Below are 24,330 nucleotides of genomic sequence, written 5' to 3' on the forward strand. Positions count from 1 at the left end.
GTAAAGATTTTTGGGGCCGGACATCGGCGTTTAAATCAAGCGAGTGGATCATGTTAGGCAGCAATACCCCCTCCAGTGGTCATTTGTTCAATTCTTTATTTCCATTGCAGCGTCCATGAATTTAAAACAAACAAAAAACAGTTCATCCAGAAATGTTCAACACTGGCTGGATATAAGTTCAAAGGTCAATCCAGACAAACCAACATAAGGCAGGAATAATAGGAGCCACAAGTTAACTGACTATCATGAAATTCCTGTCATGTCATTAAATAACTTTTGTTTGTTTGTATACATCGTATTCTAACGACAGAAAAACACATTTTAACTAATGACACGTGACTATTTTGCTTCATTTGTTCAACGTAAAAACAGCCGGCCTTGTTGGTTTAAATGGGTGTTTTAGGTCTTTGTGGCGGTTCCGTTTGGAGCCTTTATGTGACCCACAAAGTTATTTGACCCTTTCCACACCCGTTAGGTGGCAACTTCATCACTAGCAACAAAAGGTGCAGTGAAAATGATTTGAAGGGAAACAGGCAGATATAACAGAAGCTGAGGGCAATCGATGCAACCAGAGACTCTGATGTCATCGATCGGATCGCTGAATTAAGACTTGACGCACGATCGTACAAATTGGATGAAATGCAAAATATCCAAAGAGCCGATAGACAGATAAAAAGATGCACGTTTCTTTAAACCATTTGCTGTAATCATTTTAAATATTGAGTAATTATGAGCTGTTCTAAAATAAGACAAATGTTAAGAATGATTCAGTTACATTTCAGATCTGATGGTCGTTCAAACTGTTGCTCTACGGTGTTGAATTTAGCTTTTCCAGGAAATGAGCTACATTTGTGTTGAGGTAGATTCTCAGATAAGTTGATCAGAAATCCCAAAGTTTGACTCACTATTTTTGTTTCATACACAACAGACTGTCTGGTAGTTTTCTTTTAAAGAGTCATTGGGAAGTTGTGGCCTCAGCAATGACGTCAAACCCTTCTTATCTACGGGAGCTGAGCTTAAGCGAGAACCAAAACCTGACAGATGCGGTAAAGTTACTGTCTTCTGCAATGATGCATCCAAACTGCAGACTGGAGACGCTCAGGTCAGGAGGCCTCTGTTGGTCTTTTCTAAATTTCTTTACATTTTCTGCTTTTCTCTTCATTTCCGGATTTAGAAATGTGTTTTTATTTGCCCCATTTATTGGTTTTCCAGGCTGTCGCACTGCAGTTTATCAAAGATCAGCTGTGACTCTCTGGCCTCGGCACTGAGGTCCAATCCCTCCCATCTGAGGGTTCTGGAGCTGACTGAGACCGAGCTGCAGGATCCAGGAGTGAAGCTGCTCTGTCTGGACTGGAGAGTCTAAACTGTAAGCTGGAGACTCTCAGGTCAGCTTTCTTTTATCTTCGACATAACAACTAAACAATGAAAGGCTTCAAGATAAACTCCACTGACTTTGGAGAAGAGAAGTTTAGTATGAATATAAATGAGCCATTGAAAGTCAATTTTATAGATACTTTTTAACTGTGTTGTTGATGTAATATCCCAGTTTATCAGTGTGGGCCAGAGCTCTCCTGACTCCAAGGGCCCTGATTAAATAATGAAATAATGATTTTGAGCAAGTGTAATATGACTTTTCCTCCAATAAGAGATCATTTCTTGCCATGATTCCTTATCCAGACTGAGTCACTGCAGTTTATCAGAGATCAGCTGTAACTCTCTGGCCTCGGCGCTGAGGTCCAATCCCTCCCATCTGAGAGAACTTGACCTGGAATACATCAGTCTAGAGGATCCAGCAGTGAAGCTGCTCTGTGGTTTTCTCCAGGATCCTCTCTGTAAGCTGAAGACGCTCAGGTCAGTCAGAGATGATCCAGTACTTTCCCAGGTGTAACTAGTTAGACAATAATGTTTACATGTTTGATCTTTGTTATAAACGTAGTGTTACAGTTCTCGGAAAAAAGACCACACAGGACGGATTTGCAGTATTAAATTGGTTGTGGAAATCTGTCCCATGTGAGGATGGTCATCAATGACTAGAAAGGAAGTACCAGTTGTAGATTTGTCTTGTTTTGTTTTAGGCTGGCCACAAAACCGCCCAAATATTCAGACCAATCAAAAATGGTTCTTCCTGTCTTTTAAAGATCAGAAGGAAAACTAGAAAACCCAAAAAGAAAGCTGCTGCAGTGTGCCATGCCCCTTCTCTACTGAGAAAAGCCATCCAAAAAAAGAGAAAAGCCCAAGTGTGAAGTGAGCGCCCTGTTAAACCTTGGTACCGAAAGCCTGCAGTCATTCTCATCTTAGGTGGCTTCATTCCAGCCAGAAGCCCAAACCTGCCTCCCTCTTAAAGGGGCAGCAGGTCAGTCCAACCACAGAAACCTTCATGAAGATCTGAAGCTTTCAGCATCCACAATTGTTGCACCTCACTTCCATTGGAGTCCAAATCAGAAGTCAACAAGTTGATTCTACACCGATTCTACACAATGCAACCGTTTTAAAAAGGTTTCCATGCATAAGTTTTCACGAATATTTAGATAAATCTGTTTGTTCATCGCCTCCTTCTGTTGTAATGGTCATTAAAGAAAATGACCTTATTTGAGTTTTTCTCCTCACAAATATGACTTTCTATGAACAATGCAATAAATGCAGCTGGCAATCTAAGACAATATGGAAGTATTTGTATATAATAGTAGTGGAAGTAGCTCATAAAATAATACATTTGCTCTTCTCATCGAATCTTGTTATGTTATTAAAGAAAAACCTGCTCTTAGTCAACAACATCTAAGACATACCCAAACATCCTAATTTTCTACAATCTAATATAAAACAGTAGAGAAGACTCTTTCTGCAGAGACACTGGTGGCAGGAATGCAGAAGTATCACCTGCTCAACTTGGAAGGTGGAGCAGAAACCACCAGCTGAGAAGGTCCTCAGCGAGAGGAAGTGGTGGAGAACCATGAAACTTGCTAAGCGCCACCTCAGCTCCAGAGACGGGCTGAGCTGGAGCTGTGGCACCAGGTATCGCCAGAAGAGCCTCCAACAAACAAGCTCTTCTCTTGGGAGGAGAGGGCTTTGAATCTCAGCTCAGCGTGCTTGTCTCTAGTAGGTGGCAGCTGCACCTTTCCTGAGGTCCTTGTTGATGCCCTGAGTGGAATTGATGCTTCTGCAATGTTTTCTGGCAGCATTGAGCTTGCAGTGGGGCAATCAAACACACTGTGGGGGGGCTCTCTTTCCTTCTCTCATCTGGAGAACAAGTGACACCAGCTGCCAATCATTGTTGGAGAAATGTGCAGTCAGGGGAACTATGCGTCCAGACTATAGCCACCCTTCCAGCATCCAGCAGTGTCTAAAATCTTTGATTTGTTTCACCAGAGAGTGTAGGGATTGCAGGGTCGCTGCAGCATCGCCCACAAGCTGTCAGGAGTGGGTCGCTTTGTCCCAACTCCTGACAAGAGTTGAGTGCTACTGGGAAATGTGGTTTCACAACTTGGAAGGTATTTTGACCCACACACACTTTACATACGGTGTAGATCTTGTCCAACCGACCTGAAAGAACCCAAAATAGGAACATACGGCAGATAAGCCGGTGCAGGACCAGAGGTTTGTTGCTTGTAAGCTGTGCTTTGCTCTGGTACATGTTGATTTTTATTTGTCTTCTCTCAAAATAATTGTTATTTTAGCCTAAGTCACTGCAGTTTATCAGAGATCAGCTGTGACTCTCTGGCCTCGGCGCTGAGGTCCAATCCCTCCATCTCAGAGAACTGGACCTGAGTCAGAACAAGCTGAAGGATCCAGAGTGAAGCTGCTCTGTGGTTTTCTCCACTTTCCAAACTGCCGACTGGAAACTCTGAGGTAAACACCATTCTCAAAAATGTCCATTATTCCATCCGAGGGTCCTCACACTTTCTGAGTGTGTGTGTTGTGCCCAGTTCCTTCAGGAGGGAGGGCCACACGGGGACCACTTATTCATGATAAATTGATTTAAGGACAATGAAAAAGCCCACAGATGGTAACCAAAATAGACAAAACTAGGTGAGGGTGCCTGGTAGACACCAGCCAACGAGGAGGGAGATGGTGAGGGAGACAGGAAGTCATCTAAGACAGGTTGTGCCTTTAAAGATGAGCCACAGGTGAGATGGATCTCCATGATGAGATGGGAGGGAAAGAGGTGGGAGAACCTGGGAAGAGTGAGGGCCAGAACAATATATTCTCCTTTGGAACAGTGCAAACCTGAGAGGTTGGAACTGTGGTAATTACATATTACTATCATTTTTTAGCCTGTAACTAAATTAAATATTTACAGATCATGCCTTTGATTAACCTTTCAGATGAATACTGGTTTCACTTATAACCTTATAAAAGTTTCCCTTCTTTATTTAGATTATGGGACTGCAGGTTATCAAAGATCAGCTGTGGCTCTCTGGCCTCGGCGCTGAGGTCCAATCCCTCCCATCTCAGAGAACTGGACCTCAGCTTCAACAATCTGCAGGATTCAGGAGTGAAGCCGCTGTCTGATCTCGTAAAGAATCCACACTATGGGCTGGAGACATTGAGACGGTAGCTGGTTGAAGCCAGTCAACTCCCGCTCCTCTGCTGCATCACTCACTGACCACTGGTGAAGAGCATCTGTGGAAACATCTGCCGTCTACTCCCTCCATAGATGAAGAATTCAGTTTTTAAAAAGCGCTGGTGAACTTTCAGGAGATCAGTCGATGGTCGACAAAGCAGAAGCAGCTTCGCCTTGAAGTTGAATTAGTTCCTGGTATCACACAATGCATCTTTATAAAGTTCTAAATGGCTCCTCGGCCACTCTTATAAGCATGGAAACATTCTCTTAATTGTCTCTTCAAATGTCTGTATTATACGTTACTATTTTACATCATGCCTTCAGAATCTTTAGGGTTTAGTATTTACTGTCTCTGTGACATGGAGCACTGGAATATTTCAGCTGCAGCCAGCAAAAACCCATCAGAATGACGCTATGGTGGGAACCGCAGCTCATTTGACTTTAGTCAATCTGTTCAATGTTATAGGATTTATTGCAATATAATAAAAACTATGAATAAATGTGGGAAATAGGAAATAAAAAGAAGCAAAATGACCAAATAAAACTCCCATGAATACTGTAAATTTAAAGATGTCAAGAATGTTATATCAGCTTAAATTTAATCAAACATAAAGTTAAAAGGCCTCCTTTAAGTTTACTGCAAAAATAAACACAAAATCAAGAGTGACACGCGCCAAAAACGTCTCATTCTCTCTTCTGTCTCCACTCATTCTTTTATATTCTCTTAAGATAATGTGGACGGGATCGTGTGATAACAAAACAACCTAATTGGGGACTATATTTTTGTTGCAAGAACTGGCTCTTCAGAAGTTTCTATGTTGGCTTCCACAGATTGTGCATCCACTAGAAACTCAGTGTTTTTGAGGAACTACCAGGAGTGGCTGGAGTGGAGGCCAATGACGCTATAGCTACATATAGCTACATATAGATCACCGTTATCCTCAACCCAAAAGACCACCAGTTGGCGCAGCAATACTAAAGATAGGAGGTTGTGGTCGTTGCGCAGACGTGGAGTGATATCACGCACAAACGTGCCCTATGTTCTATATCCCGTATGTTCGCGACCAAAGGGCGCACCGTATTAAAAGGTGCAGCCTCAGTTACGGGTGCTGTTTCTGTATTTAACACATACATCAGGCGCTCCGGATTATAGGGCGCGGGCATGGTAAAACATACCGCTACCATAGCTTAAAACATGCATGCTAGCGCGTATTTAGCAATTTTGGGAAAGCCGGCAAGTCGAACAACCGACAACAATGTTTCCAAAATTAAAATTTTCGTATTTTTCGTATTTTGTTATTAAGCCCCGGAGGGTTGAAGCAGGACCGCTGTTAAAAATGTATCAGTCCGCGCTTCCAGTTCTGGTGCAACGTCCAGTTCTAAATGTATGAATCCGCGTATTGACGTTTCAACGTCCCATCAGTAAAGGGAGAGATTTGGATATAGTCCCCCTGAGGTGGTGTTTTTAGAGCAGTTCTTAGCTACTTTCTCTTTGCCTGATAAGAGGTCCAAAGATTATTTCACTTCCCTATAAAATACTCTAAAATTTGCCATTCAAGATCAGATATCACCAGGTATAATTCATCCTCTACATTTTCACAATTTCTTATTCTGTCAGGCTGTTTTTAAACCTTTGGCAACATCAAATAAAGTACTCAACTGGTATTATGTCAGGCTGGTTTACATCCCATTAAAGAAGCCAGCAGAAATAAAGCACAACAGTTACACAGACTACGCACAATAATATAGAGGATATAAAAAACAGTGCTGAGATGGGTTTGTGTCACTTTAGTAAAATCAAAGCATTTTTCTTTATGTGCCAGCAATGAACACAATCTAAGAAGTCTCTGACACTAAACATATGGAGCTCCTATAGAACAAACTAAAGATTTGTTGTTATTAAGATAAAGAAATGCAACATTTCCCCCAGAGAAACGATGGCGATGGAAAAAGCCCTGGCTGTGTGTGTGCATCACAGCAGGCGTGGGTTCTCCTCTCTGGAGTCATGCGGGTCTCCTTTGAAGGGCAGATGAGGAGGTTGGTTACAGATTCCCCTCAGAAAGATGATTACGGTGCCAAAGGTCATCACCGGGGTAACCAGGAAGAGGCAGAGTCGGTCTACTGTACGAGCGATGCCGCTCCAGTTATCCTTCTCCTGTCAGGACCAGACATTTACGCCACTTTTGATCTTTTTAAATCAGACTTTGGGTTGAGGACTCTGTTTGAACCCTCTGAGCTCATTGTAGTCGTTCTTGTTGCGCATGTGTTTAATGATGTAGTGGCTCCATCCACAGCCGGCTTGATCTCTGCGTACAGCTGATGGCTCCTCCCTCTTCTTGTGGTTTCACAGCTCCACACAGACACCAAAGCTCAGAACTCAAATGAAGCTACTGATGCTTCTATATCTCATGTGTTTAAATGTTTCTGGAAACGTACTGGCAGCGTGTGTGACTCGGGTCACCAGTCCGTGTCTCCCAGACTGTTTCTCAAACATCAGCTCACTGCGGGACTTCACACTGTCGTACTCCTCAGCCGAGGCAATGGAGCCCACTGAGCTGGATCGCCGCGGTAACGCTCCATCCCAGTACGGCTCTGCCTCAGCAGGGCGGGACATGCGCAAGATGCAGGGTAATCGCTGGAGGAAGAGCTGGCAGAAAAAGAAAACAGGATTTGGAACCCTGATACTGATGTGTGTATGTGTGTGTGTTATAGTGGAAAAATCACATGTTCATATATCCATATATAGGGTTAGGGTTAGCATTAGGGTTAGGGTTAGCATTAGGGTTAGGGTTGGAGTTAGGGTTAGGGTTAGCATTATAGTTAGGGTTAAGGTAAGGGTTGGAGTTAGGGTTAGCATTAGGGTTAGCGTTAGAGTTAGGGTTAAGGTTAGGGTTAGCATTAGGGTTAGGGTTAGGGTTAGGGTTAGGGTTGGAGTTAGGGTTAGGGTTAGCATTAGGGTTAGGGTTGGAGTTAGGTTAGGGTTGGAGTTAGGGTTAGGGTTAGGGTTAGGGTTAGAGTTAGGGTTAGGGTTAAGGTTAAGGTTTGGGTTAGGGAAATCATTGGACAGTGTGGAGGGACTCGCCTCCTGAAGGAGTCAGTAAAGGCCACCTCAGGAGCCTTTTCTGGGCCCCCCAGTCAGGCTGGAGAACCTTCAAACAGCCCAAAATGAGCTGGATCTTTGCTGCCATCTCACCCTGCTGCACCTCAGTGCTCCACCTGAGCTGAGGGGCAGCTGGGAGAAGGTTCCCTGAGCCTCCCTGCTGAAGTAACCAGGAGGGTTAGGGTAGGGTTAGGGTAGGGTTAGCATTAGGGTTAGGGTTAGCATTAGGGTTAGGGTTAGGGTTAGGGTTGGAGTTAGGGTTAGGGTTAGGGTTGGAGTTAGGGTTAGGGTTAGGGTTAGCATTAGGGTTAGGGTTAGGGTTGGAGTTAGGGTTGGAGTTGGGTTAGGGTTGGGGTTCAGGGTTTGGGTTACAACTTTCTGTGCACTGGCCTACTGATCGGACTGATGGCAAGGTGTGCAGGTCAGAGTTGTCTCTCAATAGGAGTCAGGGTTCGAGGCCGGGTGTGGGTGGGGAGGGGGAGAGGGGGGGAGGAGGAGAGCAGGTTAATCCAGTCAGATTATAAATAAAATTAAAAATAAATATAAATAAAAATAAATTAGAAATAAAATAGAGAAAACGAAGTTGTGTAATAAAAGCAGGGTAGAAGATAAATAAGTCGATCAATAGGTAGATAAGAGACTGGTTCGGCTTGTAAGAATATTAAGTTGTTTAAATTGGCTGACTGGGACAGATAAGTTCTATGGGTGTTCATTGAGGCCATGTGGTGTCTTTGTGCCTAATTTGTTGATCCATATGCGTTCCGCTCTCCTCCTCTGTCCCACTGTCCAGCAGTTATTGGTTTCCAGCCCCGAGATGATAAGGTGGCTGACTGGGTGCTCTTGGAAGTGGCGGACAAGGGTGGTGCCAAGTCGACTTCCTGCTATATTGTAAAGGTGCTGTGTTAGACGGGTATGTATGGAATTTTGTGTTTCACCTATATAATGTTTGTTGCAGAGGGTGCATGTGATGATGTAGACTGCGTTGGTGGAATGGATGGAAGTGAGGCCTAGCGTGGGGAACCCTGTACCAGTGTATGTGTTTTGAATGAATTTTCTGTTTCGGTAGTGTTGGCTATGTCTGGGTCGGGGTGTGATGAATTGGTCCGGGAATTTGGATGTGGTGAGTATGGAATGGAGGTTTCTGTTTTTTCTGTGTGCTAGGCTGATCTTGTGGTTATAGAAGGCCGGATGTTGGTGTAGTATGGTTGAAAAGTTTTGTTTAATGGTGTACTGTAGGGTTGTGGTTCTATGTGAAAAAGTAGAAATGAATGGTATGATTTGTGATTTCTGTGGGAAGGCTGAGGTCTGTGGGTCCGGGACTCCCCCTGAATTGTCCTCTATGTTTGTGGGTGTGTTAGGGTTAGGGTTAGGGGTAGGAGGGGGGTGGGGTGAGGGTTGGGGTTAGGGTTAGGGTTAGGGGGGTTGGGGTTAGGGTTAAGGCTGGGGGTAGGGTTAGGGTTAGGGTTGGGGTTAGGGTTGGGAAGAAGGTTGGGGTTAGGGTTGGGGTTAGGGTTGGGGGTAGGGTTAGGGAGAAGGTTAGGTTTAGGGTTCAGGTTAGGGTTAGGGTTAGGGAGAAGGTTGGGGTTAGGGTAAGGAGGGGTGTTGGGGTTAGGGTTAGGGAGATAGGTGTTGTAGTAAGGTGTCCAGAATGAGTGGGAGCGAGAGAGGCCAGTGTGTCTTAATGCTACGAAGGAGGCGTTTTGAGTACCCTCTTGTGCGAATGCTTTGAAAGAGTGTGCTGGTGGCATTATGGAAATCAGTTATGGTTGAGCAGATGCGATGAAATCGGATTATCTGAGATTTAACTATAGCTTTAAAAGTGTGTTTTGGGTGATAGCTAGATTTATGGAGAAGGGCGTGAGTTGTCTGGGTTTGAAATAAACTTTTGTCTGTAATGTTTTGTGTGTTGCCTGGATGATGTTAAAGAAAACAGTGGTGTCCAAAAAGTTAATTTCTTCCGTGTCTATTGTGTGTTTGAGTTTGATGGATGGATGATGGTGTTGAGGGTGTTAATGAATTCCATGAATTGTGGGATGGTATATGTCCAGATGCCGAAAACATCGTCCAGGTATCGGAGGTAAAGGATTGGTCGGAGGGGGCATTTGCTGAGGGCTTCTCGCTCCCACTCACTCATGTAGAGGTTCGCGTATGAGGGGGCAAATCTTTGGCCCATGGCTGTTCCATGTGTTTGTAAATAGTATTGTTGGTTGAATAGGAAGTCATTATTCTTGAGGCAGAGTTCTATTAACTGTAGTAATTCTTTGTCCGGTCTAGTGGGGTCTGGATGTTGGTTGAATATTCTATGTAGTGCCTGTAATCCAAGTGTAGTGTCTATGTTGGTGTATAAACTGTCTATGTCTAATGTGAAAAGGATGGAATGTGTCGGAACAGCCATGGGTTGAATGGTGCTGATGAAATGGTAGGTGTCTTTGATGTAACTGGGGTGAAGGGTGGAGAGGGGGCCTAGAAAATGATCGATGTATTGGGAGAGATGATATGTGGCGCTATTGCAGTCTGAGACAATTGGTCGGCCGGGAGGAACCTCAAAGGGAATGGTCCAGGTTTCCGGTGGCTTATGAATTTTTGGGAGCAGGTAGAGATATCGTGGACGTGGATTGTCTGGTCCAAAGAGGTATTGTTTCTGTTTAGCAGTGATGTATCTTTTATTGTAGAGTGTCTGAATTATAGTTCTGAGTTTATGTTGTATTTGGGGTTGGATTGTATCTGGCAGGGGTGTGTAATGGTTTCTATTGGCTAGTTGTCGGTTCGCTTCCGTGAGGTATTGTTGTCGGTCCATGATGACCACCTTGCTTCCTTTATCGGCTGGTTTTATGATGATGTTGGGGTTGTGAGAAAGTTGTGTCAGGGCTGTGCGTTCTAAGTTTGATATGTTATCCTTAATGTCTGTAACTAGTGTAGTGTGTTTGAGGGCTTGTGTGTTTGTATGGATGAGTTTCTTGGTGAGGTGGTGTATTGTATTTGATTCCGGCTCCCAGTGTGACGGGTAAGTGAATTTAATGGGGTTGTTTTTGGGGTGGAGGTGGAAGTAATCGATTAATTTGATTTTTCTGTGAAAGTTGTATAGGTCCCTTTGAAGCTCCTCCCGGTCGAACTTGGTGGGGTGAGGAATGAATGAAGAGAGGCCTCGTTCTAACAGTTTTCGTTGGTGAATGGATGGGGTGAAGAGGGTGGATAAGTTTAAGATATTGGAAGAGGAGTCCCAGCCCAGGCCTCTTCTGTTCACTGGTTTTGTTTTGAGCGGTGTCATAAATTTAGATTGCGACACCAGTTTTCAAAAATCCTTTCGGCCGTAGCCGGGGTCCAATGAATGTTGTCCCTTTCCGTTGTGAAGGTGTCCTGAGGGATTGCTGGGAGTGTGGGGCAGTATGTGGCCATAGTGTTATTAATGAATTCCAGGTTATTTTGTTGTTCTTGGGTGAGCTGTGTTGAGTAGTTTAAGATTGGGAAATAGATGTCCGCATTCGGGAAGGTCGACTTGGCAGTACGGGACAGTAATTTGAGTTGTTTTATTGTTGTTTTTCTGGGGTCCTGGTCTCTATTGTTAATTCCTATTGAGAAGATCACGATTTTGGTATTTGGGTTTGGGAGGGTCTTTTCACAGATTTTTAGGAAGTGGTAGGTATTAGCACCGGGGTAGCTGTCCAATTGGATATTGGGATTGGTGTGTCCTGGGATGCGCTTGATATTAGAGTCACCCAGGATGAGTATTGGCCTCCTCCCTTTAAAGGACCAGTCCTGGACTTTACGGTTGGGTCTTGCGATGTGGTAAATCGGTCTGTATGTGATCCTGTTGGGAGATGTAGTGTCCTGGGGAAGTTCCAGGGTGGGTGGGGGAAGGCTGATAGCGGGAGAAGGGGTGTTTACTGATGTCGGGGAGGGGTTGGAGGATGATACAGTGGGAGGTGTGTGAGGAGGGGGGAGGCGATTGTGTCCGGGCTCTGTGGTGGGGTTTACAGAGGAAAAAAGTGGGGGGGGGGGGGGGAGAAGGGACAGGTAAGTGCAGAGTCAGTAGGTGTGCTGGTGCTTTGAGGTTGGCGGTTTATCAATGAGGACCCCTCAGATGTTTCAAGTAAAGTGGGGGGCTCAGAAAAGGTCGTCTGGCAGTCAGTGTCGACTTTTGAGGACCTGCTCATCATTTTTGCTCCCTGGAGGTTGTATTGCGATGGAGTGGACAGTTGAATCAGGTCTTTATGAGTTTCGGCAGGAGGTCGCTGTGTGAAGGAGGGGACAGAGTTATCAGGTGAGTGGGAAGAATCATTTGAATGGGGACTGAGTGTAATAGATATGAGATCCTGTGTATTGGTAACTCTCGACAGTCGGGTTTCTGAGTAGTGGAGTTCCGCTGTTGTTATGAGTGCTTTGGGTGTGGTGAGGGCAGTTTTGGTCAGTTGTCTGATGCCGGGAGGATCCATGGGGGGGATAGGTGAAATAAGGGGACCCTGTTCTTTGGGTGGGAGGGGTCCCCAGGTGACTCGCCTGGTTGTTGGGGTTGAAGTGGGGCTGTATCTTCTTCAGACAGTCGGGTTGTAAGGACAGCCTCGGCGCGTTCCACCGTCTCTGGGAGAAGGCGTCTTCCCAGATGATGCCGTGCCCAGTTGGCTGCTATATGGAAGGGTTGTTCCCAGTCAGGGTTCGTAAAAGTTGTTAGTTTAGTTATTTCTGTTTCAATGACCTCCAAATAGTGGTCCCTCAGAATGAGCAGAGTGGTCACAGCCCAGTTCTTGGCGTTTCCCCAGATGAGGTCCATGGTGTTGTCCGATGGTGTCGAAGGCTTGATGCTTGTAGCAAGGGTTTTTGTCATATTTTCTATGGTGACAGGAGGTTTATCTCCGGATACATTCAGTAGGTGATGCGTGGCCTTGATGATTTTATGGAGTATGCGTACCTTGGCTCCAAAATCACGGTCGGTGGAGTGTGTTGTCACCTGTCGGTCCGCGTCCGATGTACGCCACCATCGTCGATCCGGAGCACCTCTGTCACGTGATCGAAAGTTTTGTGGAGTTTTTTGATGTCTGTTTAAATGCTGATTAAATCTGGAACATTGATTAGTTTTATCAGCTTGTCTGTTGATGTACTGTGATTTTCCCGCGCCTCATTGTCTGGAACGGGAAGCGGAGTAGGAGGCTGGCCTCGAACAACCGAGGCATAGGAGCGCTTATGGCCGTGTTGGACGTTTTGGTAGGTATCGTGTAGATGTGTCTAGGAGGTGGCGGTGAAACATACCTATTTCTTCTTCGCCGACCACCATAGTGCACCGTCGTCCAGCCATCTTGGTCATAATGGGCCATCTCCGTTTAAGTCGTCCTGATTTAGATGTTAAGATTAAGGAAAAGCTGACTCTTCCAGTACTGGAATAAAAAACTTTTTAAATTTATTGCTCCAAAGTGAGCACAAAAGTTGCAACATTTCAGTTAATATGAACCTTCTTCAGGCTAGGGTTGTTAAATCAATGGTTTGCTTTTCATGGCTAATTAGCTAATGATGCGCTAAACAGCACGTGCATCCATCCAACGTGGAAGGCTAAAGTGGAGACGAAAGGACGACGGAAGGAAGAGCAGGGCAACAGGATCTCGCGCCAGCCCTGCGAGGAGTTCAAGACCATCCATAAATTTCAAGTTGTTTTCCTTAAAAATCAATTCGTTTTTAACTTTTCTTTGATTTTTTTTACAAAGATAATTGACTAAATTCAAAATACCCACGTCTTCCATTAAGCCTTACTGTAACAGGTTGCGCAGTACAATATAATGTGATGAAATTCCTTATTAAAATAACCAAAGACCAAATCCATATGTCACGGACAGGGTGATCAGGACCCGAACGCAGGCCAGGACACAGTGGTAAAATGGTCAAACAATCTTTATTTACAGGGGGAGGGGGCACACGAGGAACACGAAGGCAGCCGAACAGGGAACAGGGGTGGCCCTCCAGGGAAACACGGAGCAGGAGCACACGACGAGGGAGACAAACAAGACCTGACAAGACGAACAGAACACCCTCACAAGACAAACAGAATACCCTGGCACTGACAGGCAGGCGCAACCTGCTTAAATAGGCAGCACGATGTAAATTGCCTACAGGTGCGCCCGCCAGCAGTGCCAGCTGCCACCAATTGTGCCCCACACCACCCCCTGCAGCACAACGACCTACACAACCCAGAAACCCTGACACCATATAAACAGAAAATGTCCGCATCACATGCAGGAATGTACAATCAGGATTTTGTCAAACGTGATAATGAACAGGAACACATTAAAGTTTTCTTATTTTCTCTACAAGGCAAGTCTTACCAAATTTAGTTAAATATGAACATTGGTATAAATTATCAGTTAGGAAGACCTAAGATCCTAACCCCATTTTTATTACAGGAAAGTTGAAAAATATATCACTTAGCATAGAATAGTAACCAAAATTATCTGTGAAGATGTCTACATCTGGTCCATAGTGCGGTCCTGTCCTCCTGGGGGAAAAAAGGGGGGGAACCAGGAGACGGAGGGAGAGGCACGGGCTGGGTTAGGATGAGATAAAGTTAATCTTGGTGTCTACGACACCAAGACTGGATGCACAGTCCATCATCCCCCCTTCCTGGAATCACATCACCATATCTCTTCAATAGGGCTTTGGACTCCCAGTAAAAGTCAAATTGAAGGTGAGAAGTTTGAGCCCTGGGGCCTGGGATTAGGGTTAAGGTCCCGGGTTAGGGTCCAGGTAAGGGTTAGGATTAGGGCCCGGGATTGGGTTAGGGTTATGGCCCAGGGTTAGGGCCTGGGATTTGGTTACGGTTAGGGCCCAGCGTTGGGGTTAGGGCCCAGGGTTAGGGTAAGGGTTAGGGCCCAGGGTTAGGGTTCAGGTTCAAGTTAGGGTTAGGGCCCAGGGTTAGGGTTCAGGTTCAGGTTCAGGATTGGGTTAGGGTTTGCATCAAAGCAAGGACAGAGGCAATTTAAACAAATGTCCACAAGGTGAGTAATAAACATTTGTTCTTAAAACTATTTTTCATTCAATCCATCTGGCAGAAGAGTATTCAGGAGATAAATCCATTTTCTTTCCGTTCTCCTCTGCTGGGGCGTGGTCCAGTGTGGATTGGCTTCCAAGATCGTGGCTTTCAGAGCTGGCTATCCATGCAGTAAGAAGTGTTGTATAATAGGAATGTAAATGTTATGTTGTTTGCAGATATTGTACTTATATTGATAAAACCTGGTTTGAAATGTGTTGCCTGTCTCGCCCACATACTGCATCCCACAACTGTTACAGAAGATTAAATAAACACAATTTTTGGTAAGAGGGCCAGTTCCTAGTTGTGTTTTAAATACATTTTTATTACATTTGTTCTGTACCCACAGGCAATGTTGAAAAAAATCTCCTTCCCCTGTGGCTTTAGGAGTTGATAATGGTTTGAGTTTGGCCTTTACTAAATAGTCTTTCAAGTTCCTCAACAATCTGCAATCTGATACAATCGGTCTTCCAGGGGGAGTCTCATGGGGTTTGCTCCACTTCTCAGGCTCCTTATGAATTTTTGGCAACATATAAAAGCATCTCAGTCTGGGTTCTTCACTGCCGATTAAATAGGTTTTCTGTTTTGAATTGATGAATTTTTTATCATACAATGTTTGATCAATTTGTTTTACCATAGGGATGGTTTCTACATAGATTGGTTTATCTAATTGTATATAATAATTTTTGTCAAACAATTGTCTGTGACCCTCCAGAACATATTGGTCCCTATCCATGATAACTACCGCACTGCGCTTGTCTGCTGGTTTTATTAAAATCAATGGATTATTTTGTAAGGATCTTAAAGCTTCTACTTCCGCTCTGGTCAGATTGGGTTTAATACTTTTAATTTTACATTTGGGGTCAAAATGTTCTAGATCCCGTTGTATAATTTTTGTAATATTAACAAGTACGTTAAATCAAAATCAAATCAAATCAATCTTTATTTATATAGCGTCTTATACAATCAAAATTGTTTCAAGGTGCTTTCCAGAATCCCAGGGCCTGACCCCAGACAAGCAACAGTGGCAGGAAAAACTCCCCTTTAACAGGAAGAAAGAGGAGGGGAGAAGAGGGGAGGAGAGGAGAGGAGAGGAGAGGAGAGGAGAGGAGAGGAGAGGAGAGGAGAGGAGTGGAGAGGGGGGGAGGGGACAGAAGAGGACAGGGAGGAGAGGAGGGGAGGGACAGGAGAGGAGGAGAGAGGAGAGGAGACGAGAGGAGAGGAGAGGAGGGGACAGGAGAGGAGGAGGAGGAGAGAAGAGGAGAGGACGGGCACAGAGCACAAAAACACATACAAAACTACACTATTTATGCAAGCCGCCGGCCGACTGGGTCAGCATAGGTGTATGCTGACCTACTGACCTCTGACCCCGCTGACCCACTCAACCCGACTCTACCGGCAGCTTATTTTCATTAATATAATGTATTTCTGTATGTATTTCTGTATGTTCTACCTATTCTCTCCTCTACCTGTCCCCCCCCCTCCTCTCCTCTCTCTACCCAGCCCCCCATCAGCAGGAGGGTCGCCCTACATGAGCCTGGTCCTGCTCAAGGTTTCTTCCTGTAAAGCAGTGGTCTCAAACTCAATTTTCCTGGGGGCCGCTGGAGCCAGAGTCTGGGAGAGGCTGGGCCGCATCAGGTTTTCCACAAGAAAAGCTCTGATCAAAACATTCAAATGTTCTCAAATATCTTATTTTTTAAACACAAAATAAGATGAAAAATAAATAAATAAACAACTTAAGAATGAATAAGAGAATAATTCACTCAATCACTAATAATAAAAGAAAAATGTGCTCATCACCCACCTTTGTCTTCACTGCAGGCCTTGAAAAAGACCTGTTTGGGACGGTGTAATAGATCTAATATACGGTGTAGACTATGGGATGTAAGGATGAGAAACCAACCACAAAACAATTAAACTATCAAACTAAACAGGGTCAATTAAAAGGATGCAGATAGTGGATTCAAGAGTGGCCTCAGCACATGACCTCTGCTGATGTCACCTCGTGCTCACCTCCTGCTTCACAGAACTTGTTGTGACGCCTGAAGACGTCCGCGGCTGCCAGACAACAGCTGACGTTAAACAAGAAGCTCCGCAGCTTCCAACGTTGTGACGTGATCTCCTGCAACAGGTCCAATTTATCATCAGGCAACGTCTGCACCAGCAGGGTTTCCCTTTGTTGCCCTACTATTGTGAGAGTAAAATCTAAACTGTGCTTTTCTGGTCAACTTCTTAATAGATTCATTTCATGTAAACTGCTTTATAATTAAGACTGAAGATATAAACATGGTGGGTTTTATGCATTAGCTTCTGAAGGTCTCCTAGACAGACACACAGTGTGAGTAAGCAGGAAGTGTTACAGTTGAGCTCCGCACACTGAAACAGGAAGCACCAAAATTAAATCCAGCTGAGTTGGACTGATTCATCAACTCTGAGCCACATAGAATTTAAGTACACAGCAGCTTGATGTTGTTGAAAAACCTTGTAGGAACATGTCTGATCAACAGGTTCAACCCCGGTCAAGAAACAGACGCAGCTCAAACCTCTTCAGTGCCGGTGTAATCCACCTCAAAATCACAAGTGTAGTTGAAACTCATAGCATTCCTCAAACCAAATGACTACAGGGAGTGCAGAATTATTAGGGAAATGAGTACTTTGACCACATCATCTTCTTTATGCACGTTGTCCTACTCCAAGCTGTATAGGCTCGAAAGCCCACTACCAATTAAGCATATCAGGTGATGTGCATCTCTGTAATAAGAAGGGGTGACGTCTAATGAAATCAACACCCTATATCAGGTGTGCATAATTATTAGGCAACTTCTTTTCCTTTGGCAAAATGGGTCAGAAGAGGGACTTGACAGGCTCCGAAAAGTCAAAAATAGTGAGATATCTTGCAGAGGGATGCAGCACTCTTAAAATTGCCAAGCTTCTGAAGTGTGATCATCGAACAATTAAGCGTTTCATTCAAAATAGTCAGCAGGGTCGCAAGAAGCGTGTGAAAAAACCAAGGTGCAAAATAACTGCCCATGAACTGAGAAGAGTCAAGCGTGCAGCTGCCAAGATGCCACTTGCCACCAGTTTTGCCATATTTCAGAGCTGCAACATCACTGGAGTGCCCAAAAGCACAAGGTGTGCAATACTCAGAGACATGGCCAAGGTAAGAAAGGCTGAAAAACGACCACCACTGAACAAGACACACAAGCAAGAAAGAAACTCAAGACTGGGCCAAGAAATATCTCAAGACTGATTTTTCTAAGGTTTTATGGACTGATGAAATGAGAGTGAGTCTTGATGGGCCAGACGGATGGGCCCATGGCTGGATCGGTAAAGGGCAGACAGCTCCAGTCCGACTCAGACGCCAGCAAGGTGGAGATGGGGTATTGGTATGGGCTGGTATCATCAAAGATGAGCTTGTGGGGCCTTTTCGGTTGAGGATGGAGTCAAGCTCAACTCCCAGTTTCTGGAAGACACCTTCTTCAAGCAGTGGTACAGGAAGAAGTCCGCATCCTTCAAGAAAAACATGATTTTCATGCAGGACAATGCTCCATCACACACATCCAAGTACTCCACAGCGTGGCTGGCAAGAAAGGGCCTAAAAGAAGAAAAACTAATGACATGGCCTCCTTGTTCACCTGATCTGAACCCCATAGAGAACCTGTGGTCCCTCATCAAATGTGAGATTTACAAGGAGGGAAAACAGTCCACCTCTCTGAACAGTGTCTGGGAGGCTGTGGTTGCTGCTGCACGCAATGTTGATCGGGAACAGATCAAAACACTGACAGAATCCATGGATGGCAAGCTTTTAAGTGTCCTTGCAAAGAAAGGTGGCTATATTGGTCACTGATTTGTTTTTGAATGTCAGAAGAAATGTATATTTGTGAATGTTGAGCTGTTATATTGGTTTCCCTGGTGAAAATAAATAATTGAAATGGGTATATATTTGTTTTTTGTTAAGTTGCCTAATAATTATGCACAGTCATAGTTACCTGCACACAGATATCCTCCTAAAATAGCTAAAACTAAAAAAGCCCCACTCCAACTCCCAAAAATATTCAGCTTTGATATTAATGAGTCTTTTGGGTTCATTAAGAACATGGTGGTTGTTCAATAATAAAATTAATCCTCAAAATTACAACTTGCCTAATAATTCTGCACTCCCTGTATTAACTCCTAGTTCTTAGCACAACTAAGTAAAACCCTCATCCCTCCTGCACGCGTCGTAAATGAACTTTATCGCTCTAGATCTATTCGACGACAGCAAAAGTGGCTTCTCCAAGTTGTATTAGCTAAAAAAATATAATTTCTCACTTACAGCAGATCTTTCTTCACAAACTGTTGGCAGCTTGTCTCATTAGAGGGCAGTGAAAGTGTGTTTGAACCTGTTGAAGGGAAGATGGAAGTGCTGCTGTCTCAAGTACTGCACTGCCCTCTAATGATCGCTAAATTCATATATCTGTGTGTGTGTGGGGTGTGGGAGATGCTTGCCATCCAACACTCCTGGAACCAGAATCATAATGCTTCTGATCATCAAAACTAAAATGAAAGAGTGAACACAAAACGCTGTTCACCTCTGGGTTCACATCGTGTCTTCTGGTCACCTGCCATAGTCAGGGTTAGGGTGAGGGTGAGGGTTAGGGTTAGGGTCAGGGTTAGGGTGAGGGTTAGGGTTAGGGTTAGGGTGAGGGAGAGTGAGCACTCTTTTCTGTTTGGGTGATGAGCATGTGTAGCAGAGAGCTTGCTATGAACATGATAAAACCATTTTTGTGAGTACCTACAGAAAGAAACAACTCATTAAATCCACAAGTGTATTGGACAGTCGAAACAGAAATAAGAAACGGTTGGATCAAATTGATGAGTGTGGTTTTAGTGTCTTGGCTGATTGGTAAAGGTTAGTTGCTTAGTTAATCATCCCTTAGTTAGTTGCTTTGATGGCGTGGCGTTCCAACCTGGGGCCTGTGAGTGCTCCAGATACTTCAACTCACTGTATGTTTCAGTGGAGGACACCCCATACTCTCGGAGGACTGTGTAATCATGTGCAACTTTATTAGCAGCGTCCTCGTGACATGGCACCAACAACAGAGCAACATCCTTTCTGCGCCAACACAATGCAACACACTCTGGTCGCTATGGTAACGTTTAAACATACCTTCAAAATAAGACACAACACAAAAGCAAAGTGCATGAAAATGCTCGCTGTTCACAGCAGCACTGAATCAGTGGGAGCCCTGAGACGGTCCCATCTTGGGCTTATGGGGGACAATGAAACCCGAAGTGTGCTACTTGGGTCCAGTCTGCTCCGTAACTTGGTTTTGGGTGCCATCACTGCAGAAAACCCTGCTTCCCACAGATACCATGTGGGCAATGGCACCAGGGTTTTCAGTGCTGTTGTGGCGATCTCGGGGTTTCTGCCATGACTTTGATCCAGAACAACGGCAGAGTTGATGTCTCCAACAGAGGTTTAAGGCCCCCGTCATCTCCAGCAGATGATCTTCTTCACACATCGACATGCTGGATTCACCCGGTTTGGTGACGAATGGGTCGCGGATCCATTCCTTGGCAGTTGGTGGATCTTTTGAGGTTGGGACGTAGCGCTCGAACCCTTCTGACAGCAGGGACAGGTGTTCGTGCACCAGCACCAGGGTGCGGGTTCCTCTTCTGTCCCTTCATTGGGCCGGTTCCCCTTCGCAAAGAAACTTTCTAAAGAAGTTTGTTTTTGCTCATTTTGCTAGCTTGGGAGTTCATTTAGCGGGATGGATCACGTGTCTTGTGGTGCGTCAAGTGAGACGGATGTAAGAATCCGGACACTTTTCAAAATAAAACATCATCTTCGAATTTTTCTTTTTTTTTAAAAAAAAGGAAATTATTTTTTCTTTCTGTGCGGCCCGGTACCAAATGGGGGTTGGGGATACCAACGCCATGAGTCAAAGGTTTTCCCCACCAGACCACGTCTGTATGGCGCAACTTTGATGCTTGGATAATATCGCGACGAAAGTTCCTGTGTCGAGTTATTATCATATTATTAACGTGCAGTTCATCTTTACTATTGAACAGATGTTATGGATGTATGAGAGAGAAATCTACCTGTCGAGTCTCCAGCTGATTTGTTTTGAGCGATTCATTGTTGATTATTCTACGTTTAGTTGCGGCCAGTTACATAAGAAGCCGCATGCAGAAGTTTCGGTTTACCAGAAATGAAACTAAGTATGTCGTGGGAGAAATGGGAGTGGTTGTTGGTTCTGACAGCTATCAGCTGTTTGTGGAGACTATCATTTCGTTTTCTCTCGATCAGAAGAGGCTTCAGGCTCTGAGATTATTTATTCCTGCAATTTATTTTTAAAGATCTGCATCACTTTTAATTGTACAATGGAATCTTCGACAAACAGTTTAGGTTTTCCGCAACAGATTTGTCGGGGAGAACACCTGACTTTGGAGGAATTAAGAAACCGTCGTCCTGAGAACGGCTACATTTATTTACCCATACCTGATTATCCTCGTCCACAGTTTCACCTGTTTTATGTGAAACACGACACAAACAGAGCCGGCCTGGAGGGCGTTCATGCTGACAATGGCTTCCGTTGTCCGTATGAAGACCCTTACGTATGGTGGAGCATGGTGGTGACACCTAAAGACATCCAGTCTGCTGAGAACAGGATGCTGGAGGAAACCTACCAGATCGCACAGAGGAACAACGCCTAATGCAGCCAAGGTTTCTGGCAGACTTTGCCAACTCTGCAGCCTTCAGTGAGACTTCCAGACTGGGCTCATTCCGCTTCACCTTCACACTCAGAGAAGTGCTGGATGCTTACGGAGAGCAGGTAGAGGAAACGTTCCCAGCGGCTTTCTTTGATTTGTTGTCAGCTAAAAGCACATTGTGTCACAATGGGAATACCGTGCTATGTCCTGATGAGCTGCTCAACACATTTGCCATAGAAATGTTCTTTATCGTCCTCAGTTTTGCGACGGTGAAAAGCCCGTCATGAGGGTATACAAGACCACCCTGTACAAAAAAGAGATCATGTATGCTGTGTTGGTCCATAGCCCAAAACTCAATGGGGAATTTTCTGGCTTTCCTTTGCTGACCGATGACGCGAGTCCTGTCTGCGGGTACAACGAGGAGGCGGGCCACATGATCTGGAAGGCTGAAGCCATGTGTGACACTCACAGGTCAGTGCCCCTCTCTACTGTGAATGGAAACCCAATTTCTAACAAGAAAATGGGTGACGGAGGGTGAGGATGGTGTTGGTGGTGTCTGGGTGTGACTCATGTATTTATGAGCAGGTACCACTTGATGAGGGATGATACTGAAAACAGGATGACAGCAGAACCTTGGAATGAGTTCCCTCAATATTTTGTTTGGGATAACGTCACCCTCGCGTTCCATGTGGGCAAAAAGGTAAACCTGAGTGAGCACTCTTTTCTGAGCTGTAGCTGGTTATCCACATGTAAACTGGTCGTTTATCTGGGGACATCTTATTCTTTTTTCCTCAGAATTTTTGTCTCTAAAATTTACAAAAAGGCAAAACACACACAGACACGCACACACACACACACACACACACACACACACACACACACACACACACACACACACACACCCCAGACCAGTTCTAAAACCATCAGCATTTTATTTTTGACCATCAACCATCAGTTTGAATCTCATTTCTCATTGCTTCTGCTGCTCTTTTTAGGTGTGGACCTTTGGCAGAGACAAATTGAGAGACAGCCTCACCATCAGCAGCCCGGACGGTATTACATATAAACATGAGTTTTTTGACCGTCCCGAAGCTCTGAGGATTGTTCAGCAGCTCTGGCCTGAGTACCAAGAAGATCGGGTGGAACCTGATCAGGATGTGGAGGAAAGAGGCAAATATTGACACAGAAGAAGAAAAGCAGGTTTCTGTCCTGTAGAATTTATTCCCTGAATAATACTCTGAGATGTGAATCATTGCTCGTCTATATTACCTGAATCTACTCAACATTAACTTTCTCCAGATGCTGCTTTAACAAACTGCAGTTGGTCCAAAATGCAGCGGTGCATCTTTTAACTTGTACAAAATACATTTGATTTGATTTTAGCTTCACCATTTGGTGTCATTATTGATTTAAAACATCTTTTGTTTGCTTTTAATGTCTTCATGAAGCAGCCCCCACATTCCGCTTGGTCAGTCAGATCTGAGGGGCTTTTCAAATAAGCTGCGGGGGGCTGACTTTTTGGAAGTCTTAGGTACACATGTACTAAATGATTAAGTGATTTCGATTGGTCTTAATGAGGAGGCCGATCAGTCCTGTTGCCTGCTAAAGGGGCTGGCTCTGTCTTTCCAAGCTTGATTGTAACAGATAATATTTAAATAAAGTTAAACTAAATGTTCAAATTTGGAATCACTGTGCACAACTTTAAACCATGCAAACACATTTGTCTCACAAATCCACACCTGCCTAGAAGACAAAGACATGGGGAGGAGAGTAAAGACCACATAAATGCGACATAAACAGAAAACAGAACTTTGCATTCTAGCATAGCCTGCGTATGTACGGTTATTTACTGAAGTAACATTAATAACCAGCCTAACTAGATCGGTGCATTGAAAGAGAAAAATATATTCAGCCCTGAGCAGCGCTGCAGCATGAACGGAGACTTGAGTGCTATGTCACACACAAACACACACCGTGACAGCCTGTGTGTGTCAGTGCGGTCAGTGCGACTGCTGCACGGCACTGATACTAACGTCTCAGACGTTAGTCTTCTCAGAATGATTTTCAGTTTCATTGGTTAAATAAAGATTACTGGATTTTCTGGTGGAATTGGCAGAGAAGAGCCTCATGTTCATGTCTCATGTCTGCAAGTATTGATTCATTATACTTAAAACCCTAAATTCATTTCTTATAACAATAATAATTTCTTGCTTGCCAAGCAAATGTTACGTTGGTGCAAACCTCAAGATTATCTGGATTTTTCAGCGGTGTCTCTGAGCTGCAGGGGACATTTGGCGTCTGTTTGCTATTTTAAAGTGGTAGAAGGTGGCTCAAGTTTCCTTTGTGCATCTGTGCCTCCCACAGAGTCCGTTTGGTTCTAAAGGCCTTCACTGTACTGTACACATCAGAGGGGACACCACTCCGACCCTGCAGCTGCTGCTTCATTGCATTCAGATGACTCGGAATGTCCCACAGAAAAGCCGTTTCACACAAGAACCTTTGGTCTGGGAGCTGAGTTGTGTCTTTCCCTTTGCTGTCCAAGAACATCCGATTTCCTCAGGAAGCTGGAAACATCTGTGCAGCACCTTTCCCTGGCTTAGCCATCGCACCTCAGTGTGATGGGGCAAATCACCACGCTGCGTTTGCCACTGGCTCAGAAACGCCTTGAACTGGCGCTGAATTAAACCTTTGGCTCTGATAAAGTTCACTGCGTGCGTGATGGTGAACATTCCATGTTCCATGTTCAGGGCTTCAGCACACAACGATTCCAGGTGTATGATGCAATGATGAGCTGTCAGTTCAGCCGTAACGTTTTCCTCCTGCATCTTCTCCCGTATCTTGGCCACCAGTCCACTCCTGTGTCCACACATGGCAGGTGCTCCGTCTGTTGTCCAACCCACCAGTTTTTCCCGAGGCAGCTCCATCTCATTTCCACATCTTGACACCTCTTCATACAAATCCTGT

General features: G+C 44.6%; 1 protein-coding gene and 1 long non-coding RNA gene across 2 annotated transcripts; both read left to right on the plus strand.

Moving 5' to 3' along the window:
- The first annotated feature begins 3,772 nt into the window (after nt 1–3,772).
- On the plus strand, nt 3,773–5,228 carry LOC130520524 (uncharacterized). Its single transcript, XR_008948898.1, has 2 exons — nt 3,773–3,846; nt 4,375–5,228. It is a non-coding gene; the product is annotated as an uncharacterized LOC130520524 (long non-coding RNA).
- A 15,362-nt stretch (nt 5,229–20,590) lies between these two features.
- On the plus strand, nt 20,591–23,045 carry LOC130520318 (uncharacterized). Its single transcript, XM_057024031.1, has 4 exons — nt 20,591–21,488; nt 21,626–21,837; nt 21,952–22,066; nt 22,362–23,045. Exons 1-4 carry the CDS (start codon nt 21,369–21,371, stop codon nt 22,545–22,547), a joined length of 633 nt encoding a protein of 210 aa, XP_056880011.1. The 5' UTR covers nt 20,591–21,368; the 3' UTR covers nt 22,548–23,045.
- Nucleotides 23,046–24,330: the final 1,285 nt, after the last annotated feature.

Source organism: Takifugu flavidus, chromosome 2 (genome assembly GCF_003711565.1).
Source record: "Takifugu flavidus isolate HTHZ2018 chromosome 2, ASM371156v2, whole genome shotgun sequence".
NCBI lineage: Eukaryota > Metazoa > Chordata > Actinopteri > Tetraodontiformes > Tetraodontidae > Takifugu > Takifugu flavidus.

What these genes read in the sequence shown, in the direction of transcription:
- LOC130520318 (XM_057024031.1), top strand. Translation starts at nt 21,369, where the DNA reads ATGCAGCCAAGGTTTCTGGCAGACTTTGCCAACTCTGCAGCCTTCAGT. An exon ending in GCCATGTGTGACACTCACAG is followed by an intron (nt 21,838 to 21,951) that starts GTCAGTGCCCCT and finishes ATTTATGAGCAG; the next exon opens with GTACCACTTGATGAGGGATG. An exon ending in CGTTCCATGTGGGCAAAAAG is followed by an intron (nt 22,067 to 22,361) that starts GTAAACCTGAGT and finishes TGCTCTTTTTAG; the next exon opens with GTGTGGACCTTTGGCAGAGA.